The sequence below is a fragment of the Apodemus sylvaticus genome, chromosome 5 (assembly GCF_947179515.1).
Source record: "Apodemus sylvaticus chromosome 5, mApoSyl1.1, whole genome shotgun sequence".
NCBI classification, from domain to species: domain Eukaryota; kingdom Metazoa; phylum Chordata; class Mammalia; order Rodentia; family Muridae; genus Apodemus; species Apodemus sylvaticus.
Window position 1 is genome coordinate 67,256,796 of NC_067476.1, and position 16,770 is coordinate 67,273,565.

General features: G+C 35.5%; 1 protein-coding gene across 1 annotated transcript; it reads right to left on the minus strand.

Moving 5' to 3' along the window:
- Positions 1 to 7,871: 7,871 nt before the first annotated feature.
- LOC127684798 (olfactory receptor 1086) lies at positions 7,872 to 8,804 on the minus strand. Its single transcript, XM_052181629.1, has one exon. It carries the CDS (start codon positions 8,802 to 8,804, stop codon positions 7,872 to 7,874), a length of 933 nt encoding a protein of 310 aa, XP_052037589.1.
- Between the last annotated feature and the right edge of the window lie 7,966 nt (positions 8,805 to 16,770).

Here is a 16,770-nt window from a genome sequence, read left to right on the forward strand (position 1 = left end):
TTTTTTAAGTGCAGACAGATACTCAGTTTACCCAAGTGGACATCTAAGGGCTAGGTGTGTATATAGATCAACAAAGACAGGCATAGCCTGAAGCTGTTGGACTTTGCAATGTTGGAATTATTGAACAAGTGATTGGTAACAGCGTGTTGTGAGATATTCCCTATCCATTCACATTGATTCAATTAGAGGCCAGTGATTGAAGGGGAGAGAGGAGGAGGAGCTAAGTGAAACAGAGGCTCAATGGACCACATGAGTGGAGGAGAAGGCGAGATGCAGATATCCAGGTGCCTTCAGACATATTTCTGGTGAATTGAAGAGGTTAGAAAATTGGGGCAAAACTTTATCATTGTAAATTGGCATTATGTAATTGGGAGTTTTATATACATAAAAAATATTTGGTTAAGTTATTTAAGTTTAAGGGTCATGCTTTACTGGGTATTTGGGTGCAGGGTGGGAGCATGGGACTCCTGCCATTTACAGAGACTATAGTGGAGAGGAAACACGGCTGGGATGCTAAGAGAGCTAGCTGGAAGAGATTGGCTCACCAGCAACAGTGAGAACCATCCTGAGTGGGACATGCCAGAACTTGGTGCAGACATTTGGCCAGGCTGTACTCTTTTATTAAGTATTTCTCACTACAATAGAGAATGTACTCTATATATTTAGAGGTCTTTACTGGGACTGGAGAAATAAAGTGAAAAAAAAAAAGAAGTGAATATTAGCATGCATGCTACAACTTACAGGTCAATGTAAATAATTTGATTTTGCATAGTTAAAGTCTATAGAGATGCATGTAATAACAGTCAGATATTAAGTCTAAAAATTTGGGAATTTGAAATCTGAATTTTATTACCATAAAGAGAATTCAGACATTTTACATGAAGAAAGACCTCTGTCTATCGATATGGAGACATCAGTGGCAGAGGAAGAGGTAACTAAGGAATTAATTCACACACACACACACACACACACACACGTACATTATTTGAAAAAGAGTTAGCCAGTCTGCAAACTCTAGGCCAATGAATTTCCATGAATGTTCTCATCTAGCCTTTCTCTTCAGTTCACAAGATACATGGCAGTCATTCATCCAGTTTTGCTGCCTAGTCTGTCAAACCACTGCTTCTGCTTCAACTTACTTCCTGACTTCCAACAGGACTTGCTGTGCAGACCAAAGCCACAGGTATCTTCGTTGTGATTTTTAACTTCTCCCTCCATTCAGATCTCCCACATTCTTTTCTAGGATCTATCCAGGTACTCTTCCTGACTCTTCCATAGAGTCAACTTCTGTAACTGAACAAGTCTAGTTTATGACTCACATGCAAAAAACAAGCTGAAGGAAAATAAAAACATGTCAGCAACTGGTTCTGAGAAAACTGAATATTCAAATTCAGATGCATAAAATTATACCAGGACTTATTACTTTATAAGAAATCTAACTCCAAGTGTCAAAATATCTGATACCTGAAACACTGAAACTACTAGAAGAAGATGTGGGCAGAAACTTACAGGATAGAGGCATATGAAAGACTCTCTGATTAGGAATCCATCTGGTCAAGAATAAAGATTTAAAAAATGACAACTAGAAATTCATAAAATTGAAAAGATCTGTATAACTAATAAATCAAGAATTGATAAATGGGACTTCATGAAACTAGAATGCTTCTGCAAGATAAAGGACATAGTCAGCAGGACAAATCGACAGCATACAGATTGGGGGAAAATTCACTAGCCCCACATCTGATAGAGGGCTAATATCCCAAAAAAATATAAAGAACACAAGAAGCTAACTACCAAAAAACCAAACAAACCAATCAAAAAATGGGGTATAAAACTAAGCAGAGAATTTGCAATAGAGGAATCTCCAATGGCTGAGAAGCACTTAAAGAAATCTTCAAAGTCCTAAGTGATCAGACAAATGCAAATCAAAATGACCCAGAGAACTTACACCGATCAGAATGGCTAAGATCAAACCTTCAGGTGACAGCACATGTTGGCAAGGATGTGGAGGAAGAGGAACACTTCTCTATTGCTGGTGGGATTGCAAACTGGCCCGACCACTCTGGAAATCAATCTGGAGGGGCTTCAGAAAATTGGAATTAGATCTTCCCCCAAAACCTAGCTATACCACTCTTGGCCCAAAGTGGATTACAGCTCAAGGGGAGGCCCTAACACCTGACACTATTACTGAGGCTACGTGTGCTCACAAAAAGGGAACTATCAGGAGTGATAGAAAAATAGTCATCCCCATGGAGAAGCACACTAATTGGTCATTCTACCACCTAAGATCAACCCTCAAAATAAGTATTCAAGTAATATACAGATTTATCAGAATATATTTAAGATTGCATGTGTGTATATGAAAACATACATACATTTAATAAGACATAATGAAGAGAGAGGGCATAAATTTGAAAGAAAGCAAGGAATAGTGCATGGAAAATGGTTTTAGAGGGAGTAAAAATACTGTAATTACATTGTAATTCCAAACATAAGTTTAATAAATTAGTTTGAGATTTCCTAGGAGGTCAAGAATAGGTTGAGTTAGTGAAAGATGGCTGAAGAGAAAGTTGTTCTTCTGGAATGGCATCTAATCTGGAACAGACAGCAACAGAATTGTGCTATCATTGCAATCCTGGTACTAGCTAGCCTTAACCTTTAAACATGAATACAAAAGCTGAGATTGGATAACTTAGAACACTTAGGATAATAAGGAATCCTACATAAGGTTGGAGTAAACAGTTAGACATTAATGTTTTTAAATATATCTAGTTATCTGGGTGAAGAAAAATGATGTTGAATTGGGGCAATCTTTGGTTGTAACTTATTAGTGATGTGTCTTATGAAATACTTTATGTAGGTGGGAGTTAAAATACATAGAAATCTACAGATGTGCTATAAAAGGGAAATTTGCCAATGTTAAGAAAATTTTACACATCAATTTTGAAGATTATAGTCCATGTGGAAGACAGCAAACTGGATGGATTCTCGTGAGAACAATGAGATTACTTGTGCAGTTATTTTGTGCTTGTCTTTTATTTTGTGCTTGTGCTTTTGTGTTACCTCAAAAGCAGTAAGAGATAGTTTAATATAAAGCCAAATCACTATAGCCTTAGAAATTTCTTCGCAAGGACCGATTGACTTACTAGAAATACAGTGGGGTAGAGAAGATAGAATGTGGCAGTTCCACTCACATTATTCCAAATTCACTTTTCCAATGTAGAAGCAGTTTCATGAAGTGTTTTATAGTAGATGAAAGAAAATCATAAATTATGATGTTTTTCAAATAAGCTGTCAGATACATTAAAGTAGTGGTTACAGAAAGATGGAAAATCTCACCTCACGTTCTCAGATATTATCTGATGGCATTCTTAGCTTTTGTATTGGTAAAATCTCATCGTCTGTTCAATTAATAGATTCTCAAAAAATTATCTGTTAGTCATAGGTTGTTACTTTGTAAAGAAGGCATGGGTATTCAACAATAAAAGCTAGCTAGAGATTAGATATATAGATTGCTGAATGTTAGTCAATTAGTCTTTGAAAACAATATTTTTCATGAATTTTCATGGACATTGCCAGTCTTACCAGGGATTTGTCTTCTGGTAGATGAACTAGGAAAGGCTGTCCTCTAATGTACATTCCAGCTGTGGCCTTTTGACATTTGTGAATTAAGAAACATGATAATAATCATTATTAAGATCGGAATCTTCAAATTGTTTTCATAGGAAGATAATCTGACAGTGATCATTCAACTAAAATAGATCATGAAATACTAGTCATTAAGATTTTAAGGTTTTTACCTTGGAAAATCAATTTTGTCTTTGTTCAACAACCATGCTATATAGTGGCAACCCTTAGATTTGTTTTTTTTTTTTTTTTCTTTCAGTGAGTAAGAAAGAGGACCAAGTGGAAACACAACAAGGATAGGGGAGAGACTTGTATCTGGAGCTTAGCACCTTTACCAGCTTTGGGTTTTGGTAAGCTAATAGGGGATCCTGTTTTAGAGTGTTGAAATGGAGTATAGCTACCTGCTACTATAATGAAAAAATTGTAGACATTTAGGATGAGGTTGCTGTGACAGAAAGAAGGGAACACACACCCTGTGGTAACACTGCTCTGATTGAACTAGACCATCTCATGTTAATTAATTAATTAATTAATTAATTAATTAAATGTCATACAGACTTGGCTATAGGCCTATCTCATTGGAATATTTTATCAGAAAAAAATTCCTTATTTTCAGATAAAACTAAGTTTGTGTCAAAATAATAACTGGCATGGCCCATAAATCTGCATCAGAGGTCAAAATGATAATGGTGTATGCAACTTCGTGTCTTATAGAATTTTGGTTGACCTCTTCCACATAAACAAGGAAGATGTTGTATGAGTAAAGGAAAATTAACATGATAGGAAAAAGGTTAGGAAGTAATTTAATTGGAGAAATAAGTTAGATAGTGTTGGAGCTGGACAGAGGAAGAACAGAACCTCTGGTAGGATTTGAGCAGATTGAGAAGTAGTTAATGGTCCAAAGAAGCAAGTTTTTATGATGGCATAATTAGGGTTTAAAAATGGATATCTATAGAAAGAACCAAGCAAAGTTTGGTCTTGGAGAAAGGGAAAGAATTTCTGTGATTATTTACATTTTTGAATGAGACAGGCATGTCTAGGAAGATCTAGGAGTTACATTCCCTGAAGATCAACAAAGCAAAGTACTCTAGGTAAATTCATCTACATTAACTCAAATATTCATGAGCACTGACATCCTTCTTTCTTTATATCTTTACGACAATGCTATAGTGACTTTACCCTCATACCATAATCAAACTATATGGTAAGGCATTCAAATCCTCTATGGGGTATAATTCTTATTAAAGTCAGCTTTCCTTGGTCTGCACTATCCAATACCCCATAATATTCCAAACCACTCGATTATGAGGGAGAATGGAGACTCATACTGCCACCAAATAATAACAAGTTTTGACATTTATTGATAAATCAGATAGGTCTATAAATCAGACCAATGGGGAAGAATTAAGAAATAAAGTAAATATGTAAGTGTTGTCATTTTGATTCATAATTAAAATCTAGGTTTATGTGGTTAAGAAAAGCCTTTGTAAGGTGGCAAATAGGCTAATGAAGGTTGTTGGGTTTTCATGCAATTTGTTGGCTGTTACTATTATTCACTGCCTTGTGGAAAGCCATTTTCATAAATGGTGGGAATCCTAAATTTGAATGCAACCCTCAAAAAGATATGTTTTTTTTCTACCTGTTATGTTTAATAGGGTACATAATGATGCAAATATTGTGCAAAGTCAGATTCCTGGAACACATGTGTTGGAATTTTTTTGTATGTTGGTGGGATCTACAGAAAAGAAACTGAGACACTTTAAAAACTTAAGTAAAGTTATAGATATGAAAAGGAATATGTGCAGAGAGAATAATTTGGATCTGGAATCTTTTTATAAATGCAACAAAATTATTAATCCTCATATTGCAAGACCGAATCATATACACTACAGAATCAAGAGAAAATGTAAAAGGAAAAGTTCTTTTGAAAAAATGAGGAAAGCCACAGGGGAGACTAAAGTTGTATTCCTAGCATTCCTGGAGTTTCCTGATATCAGTAATCCTAGAATATCTAATGCAGAATGGGAATTTGTAGCCAGTGTGGTCAGTACTGTTCCTAAATGGGACTAGGAAATATTAATCATCCAAAGACAAAGATCAAGTAAAGGCAAAATGCCTGGTGAGGTGACAGAAGACTTGAGGCATTAGTAAAGTTAGAACTCTGGTAGAAGAAGAACAGAGGTTCTGGTAAAGGTAGTTAGTAGTACTGGTTAAAAAGAAGCATGGTACCCTCCACTTCCCCTCATCCACCCAATTTCTTCCTTCCATCTAACTCCTATATCTATTTATTTCCCATTCTGAGAAAGATTCAAGCATCCATTTTTGGACCTTCCTTGTTATTTGGATTTTTTGAGTCAGGGGAATATTGTGTGCTAATCCTGTAATTTATGACTAATATACACTTATAAATGAGTATATGCCACATATGTTCTTTTGTGTCTGGGTTACCTCACTCAGGATATTTTTTTTTGTTCCATCCATTTGCCTGCAAAATTCATAATGACAGTGTTTTAATAGCTCAATAGCATTCCATTGTGTAAATGAACCGCATTTTCTTTATCCATTCTTCAGTTGAGGGACATCTAGGCTGTTAACCATTTTCTGGATACTACAAATTAAGCTGTTATGATCATAGTTGAGCAAATATCTTCCTAGGGATCCCATTCCCCTAACTAGACATTCTTGTCTGGCCTCAGTGGGAGAGGATTGCTAAGCCCTAGAATGTTGATGTGTGGGGATGGAGTAGAGGTAGGGGAAGCCCAGAGTGGGACTCCCCATTCTCAGAGTAGAAGAGGAGGAGAGAATGGAGGTAGGATCTGGGAGGATGGGGGATGGTGTTGGAATGTAAAGCAAATAAATAAATTATAAATATTATAAAGGAAGAGGGGAGACTTTGGTAAGGGTAGGTAGTATACCTGATTAAAGTGAAACCCAAGTAGGATGTGAGCAAAAATTTGGTGTGAATGTGGGGTACAGTGGTATACCTATAGGGTGATCCATCTCAGCTTACATAGCAAGCACTTGGTATTCAACACTACACAATGGGTTATTTGACAGTACAGAAAGTAGAGGAAATATGGAAGAATGAAATATTGATTGTCCATTTCAATCACCGTAGGAGTCTTTGTTCAACTTACATTCAGAGGATAACATAACACTTTCTAACATGTATATATAAATCAAGAGATGAAAATTTCATACAGTTTTGGATTAAGAAGTATACTACTTATTGCGGCTGGACAGATGACTCAGTGGTTAGGTGAACTTGCTACTAAGTAAGGACTTTAGTCTGCTTTCGTCATTTGCATCAGTTAGTTTGAATTCCCTGTAACTCTAGCTCCCAGTGATCAAACATTTCCCTTCTTGACCTCCTGACTTTTCCAAATTCCACTCCTTGCACTCTTTGAAACGTGTTACACCTTGTGTTTCATGTTTTAGAAACAAACACCTCATTATGTATAATATTATTTATAGTTATTTTTCCAGTATAGTCTTTATCATTATTGAAACCAGCCAATCAAATTGCATATATCTATCTCCCAGTCCCAATGAGTGTATCTGCAAAATGACACATGTGCATAAGGCTCAGGGTGCATTGCAGGGGAGGGGAATTCACATTGGAATACAGAGGATCAAGAAGTTTTCTGAAATATTCTGTCTCATCAGAAGCAACATTCATAAAGTCTACTCAACCTGACTGCTTAAACAGGAACTTTTCAAGGACAACAACATTTTATCTATCCATTGTGATATAGCAACAAAATTGTATACAATTAAAAATACAAGAAAATTCAGAACATTATTTAAAAAGAAGTGAAACAATGTAAAATTATGTTATATGTTATCTAATAAGTATATATAAATATACCAAAGTAAATATATATATATATATATATATATATATATATATATATATATATATATATATATATATATATATATATGTATAGGACACATCATAATATATAACTATATGCTTATATTTGTACAGTGTGAGTTTCAAGTAGTATCATTAGCATATGAAATATACATATGAATATATATGATTATTAACATAAAAATGTGGATGATATAATCTTTTTGTATTGAAAGTAAGACAGGAGAGGCATTAACTAACACTTTTCAGTTAACATGTCTACTGAAGATTGAAATATATTGATAAATAAAAGGAACATTTTTAACACAAATATTCATATTATTAGAGAAATGACTTATTTTTTAGATAAGATTTATAGAAAATATTTTTATCTGCAAATTAGGCTTTTACCAAATACTTTTTTTACTGCCTCTTTTACATCTTTGTTCCTCAAACTATAAATGAGAGGATTCAGCATTGGAATTACAATGCTGTAAAATATCGACACTATCATGTCATGTTCCAAGGCATAGCTGTCACTTGGTCTCACATACATAAAAAGAACAGTGCCATGAAACGTGGACACTGCCATTAAGTGTGAGCCACATGTAGAAAAGACTTTTCTTTTACCTTCAGTAGAGCGTGTCCTCAAAATGGCAGACAAAATGAAACCATAGGACAACAGAACAATCAGAATAGTGACTACCTCAATAAACCCAGCACAGTAGAAGAGGAGAAGCTGATTGATGTGGGTGTCAGAACAAGAAATTGCCAGGAGAGGAGGGATGTCACAGAAAATATGACTAATTTCATTGGATCCACAAAAAGTGAGTCTGAAAGTGGCCACTGTGTGAATAATAGCATGTAAAATTCCACCAGCATAGGAAGCAAAGATGAGTGGCACATAGACCCTTGGTGACATGCTCACTACATACAAAAGAGGGTTGTGAATGGCCACATAGCGGTCATAAGCCATTGCTGCCAAAAGAAAGCATTCGGTTGTACCAAAAGTCACAGCCAGAAACATCTGTGTGGCACAGCCAATGAATGAAATGCCTTTCTTCTTTGACAAAAAGTCAACCACCATTTGTGGTGTGATAACAGAAGAATAGCAGGCATCTACTGAGGACAACACACTCAGAAAATAGTACATGGGGTTGTGCAGGCGGGAATCACCGATGACCAGAGCCATCAGTCCTAAATTTCCCATCAATGTGAAGAGGTAAATTGCTAGAAAGAGGAAGAAGCAGAGGAGCTCCAGTTCCGCATTGTCTGTGAAGCCCTTCAGTATAAATTCCGTGACTTCAGTGAAGTTTTCCATGTGGAAATCTTATAGAAGAAATTGAAAGTAATCAATAAATCATAGTTCATTCAACTGTAGATTATACAGTATTTTTTGCTATGAATGAGGTGAGTTGTGTCTTTGTATGTATATTTATGCAGAAACACATACACTTTCAGACAGAGACATATTTGCATACATATCACATTATTTTAAGAGTTAGAGCAAAGGACAATAACATGATGATGATTTGAAGTTTAATATGCTTTTCATTGCAGAATCACCATGGATATCACTAGAATACAGCATAACAAATTACCTTAAGTCTAGACACAGACCACAAGAAAGTCCTAAGGATGAGAGAAAAATCCTAATCCCCTACTCATAGGATTAAAAGAATATCAAGCCTCACAGCCATAAAATATATAAAGATAACCTAGATCAGAACCATACAGGCTCTGCTTTTAACTCATAATATTTCATTTTTTCATTCTCTGTTCTACTTTCTATTTTCAAGCTATCCTATGTACTATCTATCCTGCTTCCTATTCTTTCATAGTCATGGCCATTTAATTCTCTCTCTCTCTCTCTCTCTCTCTCTCTCTCTCTCTCTCTCTCATATCTATACATACACATATACATATGCACACATATATACATTTATATAATATATGATATATATACATTGTATATATATGATAAAAAGAAAATTCTGAAATCAGAATTGTATACACAAAACGAGTTTTTGTTGTATAGTATATACTACCAATCTCCTGATATATGTTACCACAAAGAAAAGAGAATCATTAATTTATTAATGGAGAGTGTAAAGATATTGACATATTTGATAGTGTGAGGCTTTCATATTTATAGATTTGAAAAAACAATGAAATAATATATAACATATACATATAACTCCATTTTATATATACATATACATGTATAGATATAGATATACTATAGATATATTTCTTCTAGAATTGTATGTCAGCTGCATGGTATACAGATGAATTCTATTAAGTATTTTCATTATAAATTACAATAAAACAAAAAATAATTTAGGTACAATAATCATCTATGACATGAAACCTCTTGAGTTGCAATATGTTGAACCATTGGACCAACATATTGCAATTGATGGACCATTGTATTAGAATTATAATTCTAAATCTGTCAGAATTTGTACAGAATAATTTGCTAAAATATATATAAAGGTGACCAATGGATAAACCAATTATCAACATGGCAGAATACCTTATGAGAAAAACATATTGCAAGATCAAACCTTTAAAAGCAAATTATAGAAAATACTGATACATATTGCTTATCCAGTATTTGGGTTATATTTTATGAAACATTGTAGAGGCCAGAATAGCCTTGACCTCATAGAAATCACCATGCTTTTACTTCCCAATAGCTTTGGTTACTGGTATATATCACCCTGCTGACTTCTCCATGAGTTACTCTTTAAGGAAAATGAAGTTGGTTAGTGATCATTTGAATGTACTCATTTATTCTTTGGTAAATGAGGAAGTGGAGTTTGGTTTCTCAATCAGGTTTTTCTACTAGGTGTGAAAGGAACAGATGCTAGTTTGAGGAAATCAGTAATCAAATACACCCCAAAGTTTGTAGATAAAATAATCAGGAGCCTTAATAATGGAATACTGAGCAAAATATGCCCAGCTCCTAAATTAATGTAAATCTACTTGTATGTATTGTTATGAAGTATTAAATTTCATGTATCCTAAGCAAATAGTTAAATAATATATTTCTTAAGAGGACAATATTTACAATTTGCTTTCATTGCACAGTTGCTTGAAGATCAAACTTCTGTGCACAATTCATTTCTTACATTAAGGGATGTGTAACATTTCATCACTTCCAGAGCCATAACTCAGTGCAAAGACTCAATGGCAGTGCATGTGCTTTCAAGTTTGTTATGTAAACACTACCACAGTTACACTACCTTATTGTAACACTGGATTCTCCAATCCTTGTCCCAAAGAATTTAAGCAAATCCTCTTTCTTACTATGTCTGAATATTTTAAATTGTTACATCTGGAAATTTTAAATAAAATAAATGCTATTTCATTTGATAACTGCATTTGATACTAAAGATGTAAGTTTTTAATTTTATTGTTTTCTCAATTATATAAAAATGAGTAAACACTCTACAACAAACACTCATTTTTGATATATACATTTTATTTCAATATTTTCTTTCCTTTTTCATTTATGATAAGAAGCCTGGCTTATTAATATAAAGACCTGTTAGTAGATTATATTTTAAGAGAATAGGTATTGAGTAAAACTATAGTATCTAGTATGAAATAACATTGTTATATTGCAGATGTTAGGTTCTAGATCCCAAAACTTCCCAAATTATCTTACCCAAATTATCTTACCCAACGTACAGCAAAGGTTTGAGTTTGCTATAAAACTCAGTAATTTAAATTGTTTATATCTGTTTATTCAACTGTGATAAAACCCAAAGGAAAAGAACCTGGGGGGATACAATCCAATTATGCTGAGCCCTAGTGGGGACAGAGTGGCAGGGTTCTTGCCCCTGGGACAGGGCCCCAGTGTGATCCTCCATGAATGTAGAAGGCAGCTATGGGCATAAGGCTTGTCTGTGTAGTAATGTACATATTTACTGGACTCACTCTCAATAAAGGACTCTTTTCTTCCAAGGAGTGTCCTCCCTGTTAACCTTAATGACTCCATGATAATTTGAAATGGCACAAGTCCTGGAGTTGAAGGGTGTGGCTAAGTATTGGCAAAATGGCAAACACTGGGACTTTCAGGACAGCCATTAAGGATATTGGAAAAAGCTATAAATACCTAAGTTTAAAAAGATGTAATTTCTCAACTCTTCAAAAAATTAGGATGCAATATGAATTATATAAGGGGCATCTCAAACTTAAAGGAACAAAAGCAGCTGTGCTGCAATACAAGTTGTTAGAAAATTACTAAGAAAGCTGATAAAGAGATTCAAGGAGTGGTGATTGCAGGTGTTCCCACCCAGCTAAGGTTAAGGTTTTTGATTTTCATTTTGGTTTTGGTTTTGGTTATTTTTTATTTTATTTTTTTATTTTATTCTTACAAAGGCAGATAGATTCCTGAGTTCAGGATCAGCCTATAAGAGAACAAGGTTAGGCTCAGGAGTGGTGGAAAGGGTCATTTCAGGGCAGGGTTTCACCCAAGTATCGTAGCTTAACAAATGAAGAGAAATCTCTTAATTCTTTTGCAATGGTAAGAAAAGAAGGTATGCTTGTTTTCTCCTAAAAATCAAAGGACTGAAGTCAAGTCACAGATTTGTAAGATAATTAAAAGAAAATCTGGAGTAAATGTCTGGATTGATAGGTAAAATAAATGACCTGCATTCTGCAGAAGATGAGATATTCAGAGAATTTTTTATTATTAATCAATCAATTAATTAATTAATTTTTACACACCATATTTATTCCCCCGACCCCACCCCATGCTGTCCACCTTCTGACTATTCCACATCCCATACCTGTACCTCCTCCCCACCCTGTCTCCATGTGGATGTCCCCAACCCCCCCCCCCCCCCAACTGATCTCTAAAATCCCTGGGGCCTCCAGTCTCATGAGAGTTAGGTTCATCATCTCTGAATGAACACAGATCTGGCAGTCATCTACTGTATGTGTGCTGGGGTACTCATATCAGTACCAGATGTATGTTGCCTGTTTGTAGTTCCAGTATTTCAGAGATCTCAGGGGTCCTGACTAAATTAGACTATTGGTCCTCCTACAGGATTGCCCTTCTCCTCAGCTTCTTTCAGCCTTCCATAATCCAACAACATGGGTCAGCTGCTTCTGTCCATTGGTAGGGTGCAACTATCTGCATCTAACTCTTTCAGCTGCTTGTTGGGTCTTTGGGAGTACGGTCATGGTAGGTCCCTTTTTGTGAGCACTTCATAGCCCCAGTAATAGTGTTAGGCCTTCGAACCTCCCCTTGAGCTGAATCCCACTTTGATCCTGTTGCTGGACCTTCTTTTCTTCTCCATTTCCATCCCTGTAATTCTTTCAGAGAGGATAAATTATGAGTCAGAGTTATGACTGTGGGATGCCCCCCCCCCATCCCTCCTTTGAAGCCCAGTCTTCCTGCTGGAGGTAGACTCTATAAGTTCCCTCTCCCTATTGTAGGTAATTTCATCTAAGGTTCCTCCCTCTGAGTCCTAAGATTCTCTTATCTCCCAGTTTTCTAGTACATTCTGGAGGGTCCCCCCAACCTCCTACCTCCTGAGGTTGGTTGTTTCCATTCTTTCCTCTGGCCCTCATGGCTTCAGTCCTTTTCCCTCACCCAATACCAGATCATGTTCCCCTCTCTCCCTACTCCTTCCCCCATCCACTTTCCCTCCCAGGTTCCTCCCTCTCTCCCGATTGATTTGTGATTCTTTCGTTCTCCTTCCCAAGTGGGACTGAAGAGTTCTCACTTTGGAACTTCAGCTTGTTGACCTTTTTGAGTTCTGTGGACTGTATCTTGGGTACACTGTACTTTTTAACATCCACTTCCTATTGAGAACATACCATGCTTGTCCTTTTGGGTCTGAATTACCTCACTCAGGATGATGTTTTATAGTTCCATCCATTTGCTGCAAAAAGCGGGATGTCCTTATTCTTAATAACAGTATTCCATTGTGTAAATGAACTACATTTTCTGTATCCATTCTTCTGTGATGGGACATCTGGGTTGTTTCCAGCTTCTGGCTATCAAAAATAAGGCCACTATGAGCATATGAGCATGCCCTTGTGGCATGGTGGGGCATCTTTTGGGTATATTCCTGAGTGATATAGCTGGGTATTCAGGTAGATCTACTTCCAGTTTTCTGAGGAACCTCCAAATTGATTTCCATAAGGGTTGCACTAGTTTCCAATTCCACCAGCAATGGACAAGTGTTCCTCTTTCTTCACATTCTCTCCAACATGTGTTGTTACCTGTGATTCTAATTCATGTAAGGTAGAATCTTAGGGTTGTTTTGAGTTGCATTTCTCTGATCTGACTTTAAACAGATTTAGGTGCTTCTCAGTCATTCAAGATTCCTCAATTGTTAAATCTATTTAGTTCTATATCCCATGTTTTGATTGTGTTGTTTGGTTTTTTGGTGATTAGTTTCTTGAGTTCCTTATATATTTTAGATATTAGCCCTCTATCAGATGTAGGGTTAGTGAAGTTTTTTTTTTCTAATCTGTAGGTTGCCTTATTGTCTTATTGAGTATGTTGACTATGTCCTTTGCCTTAGAAGCTTTCCAGTTTCATGAGGTCCCATTTATCAATTCTTGATCTTAGAGCATGAGCCATTGGAGTTCTGTTTAGGAAATCTCCTCCTGTGCCAATGAGTTCAAGGCTCTTTCCCATTTTCTCTTCCCTTATATTCAGTGTATCTGGTTTTACATTGAGGTCCTTGATCCACTTGAACGTGAACTTTGTGCAAGGTAACAAATATAAGTCTATTTTCATTTTTCTATAGACAGCCAGTTAGACCAGCACCATTTATTGAAGATGCTTTCTTTTTCCATTGTATATTTTTTGGCTTCTTTGTCAAAGATCAAGTGTCCATAAGTGTGTCTTTAGTTCTATTCCATTGATCAGCATGTCTATCTCTGTCCTAATACCATGCAGTTTTTATCAATATTGCTGTGTAGTAAGGTTTGAGGTCAGGTATGGTGATTCCACCTGAAGTTCTTTTATTGTTAAGAATTATTTCATTATTCTGGTTTCTGTTTTTTTTTTTGTTTTGTTTTTTTTTTTTTTTTTTTTTTTTTTTTGTCTTTCCAGATGAATTTGAGAATTGCTCTTTCCATGACTTTGAAGAATTGTGTTGGGATTTTGATGTGGATTGCATTGAATCTATAGATTGTCTTTGGTAGGATGTTCATTTTTACTATGTTAATTCTGCCAATCCATGATTTGTTTCATCTGGATAGGTTTTCCGGATGAAACATCTCTCCATTTTCTGAGATCTTCTTTGATTTCTTTCTTGAGAGACTTGGAATTATTGTCATAGAGGTCTTTCACTTCTTTAGTTAGATTTACCCCAAGATATTTTATATTATTTGTAGCTATTGTGAAGAGAGTTGTGTCCCTAATTTCTGTCTCAGACAGTTTATAATTTGTATAAAGGAAGTCTACTGAATTATTTGAGTTAATTTTATATCTGGACAATTTGCTAAAGTTGTTTATCACCTGCAGAAATTCTCTGGTAAAGTTTTTTTGGGTTGCTTATGTATACTATCATATCATCTGCACTTAGTGATACCTTTATTTCTTCTTTGCCAATTTGTATTCACTTGATCTCTTTTTGTTGTCTTATTATTCTAGCTAGCACTTCCAGCACTACACTGAATAGATAGGAGGAGAGTGGGCATCCTTGTCTTGTCCCCAAGTTCAGTCAGATTGCTTCAAGTATGTCTTCATTTAGTTTGATATTGGCTGTTGGTTTGCAGTAAATTGCTTTTATTATGTTTAGGTATGGGCCTTGAATTCCTGATCTCGACAATACTTTTAACATGAAGCAGTGTTGTATTTTGTCAAATGCTTTTTCTGCATCTAAGGAGATGGTCATGTGATTTTTATCTTTGAGTTTTTTAATATAGTAGATTACATTAATGGATTTTCATATATTGATCCATCCTTGCATTCCTGTGATGAAGCCTTCTTGATTAGGGTGAATGATGGTTTTTATGTGTTCTTGAATTCAGTTTGCAAGAATTTTATTGACTATTTTTGCATCAATATTCATAAGTGAGATTGGTCTAAAGTTCCCTGTTTCGGTTGGTTCCTTATATGGTTTAGGTATCAGAGTAAATGTGGCTTCATAGAGTGAGTTATGTAGTGTTCCTCATCTTTCTATTTTATGGAATAGTGGGAAAATGGTATCAGATCATCTCTGAAGAGCTGGTAGAATTCTGCACTACATTAATCTGTCCCTGAGCTTTTATTGGTTGGGAGATTATTAATGATTTCTTCTATTTCCTTGTGTGATATGTGCCTGTTTTGATAGTTTACCTGCTCTTGATTTAATGTTGGTATGTGGTATCTGTCTACAAAACCAACTATTTCATCTAGGTTTTCTAGTTTTGTTGAGTATAGGCTTTTATAGTAGGATTTGATGATTTTTTTTTTTTTTTGTATTTCCTCCATTTCTGTTAGGTCTCCCTTTTTGTTTCTGGTTTTGTTATTTTGAATACTGCTTCTCTGCCTTTTAGTTAGTTTGGCTAGGGTTCTGTCTATTTTGTTGATTCTCTCAGAGAACCAGCTTCTGGTTTTGTTGATTCTTTGTATTGCTTTATTTGTTTCTATTTGGTTGCTTTCTTTCCTGAGTTTGACTATTTCCTTCCTTCTACTCCTCTTGGGTGAGTTTGCTTCTTTTTGTTCAAAGCTCTTAGGTATGCTGTTATGTTGTTAGTGTAACATCTCTCCAGTTTCTTTACCTGGTCACTAAGTGCTATGAATTTTCCTCTTAGCACTGCTTTCATTGTGTCCCATGAGCTTGTGTATAATGTGTCAATATTTTCATTAAATTCCAGGACGTCCTTAATTTCTTTCTTTATTTCTTCCCTGATCAAGTTATCAGTGAGTAAAGAGTTGTTTAGTTTCCATGTGTATGTGCACTTACTGTAGTTTTGCTGTACTTGAAGACCAGCCTTCGGTCATGGTGATCCGAGAGGATGCATGAGATTATTTCAGTCTTCTTGTATCAGTTGAGGGTTGTTTTGTGTCCAATTATATGGTCACTTTTGGAGAAGGTACCATGAGGTGCCAAGAAGGTGTATTCTTTTATTTTATGGTGAAATGTTCTGAAGATATCTGTTTAATCCATTTGGCTCATAATCTATCTAAGTTTCACTGTGTCTCTGTTTAGTTTCTATTTCAATGACCTGTTCATTGGTGAAAGTGGGGTGTTGAAATCTCCCAATATTATTGTATAAGTTTTGAGCTTTAGTAAGTTTGTGTGTGTGTGTGTGTGTGTTTTTAATGT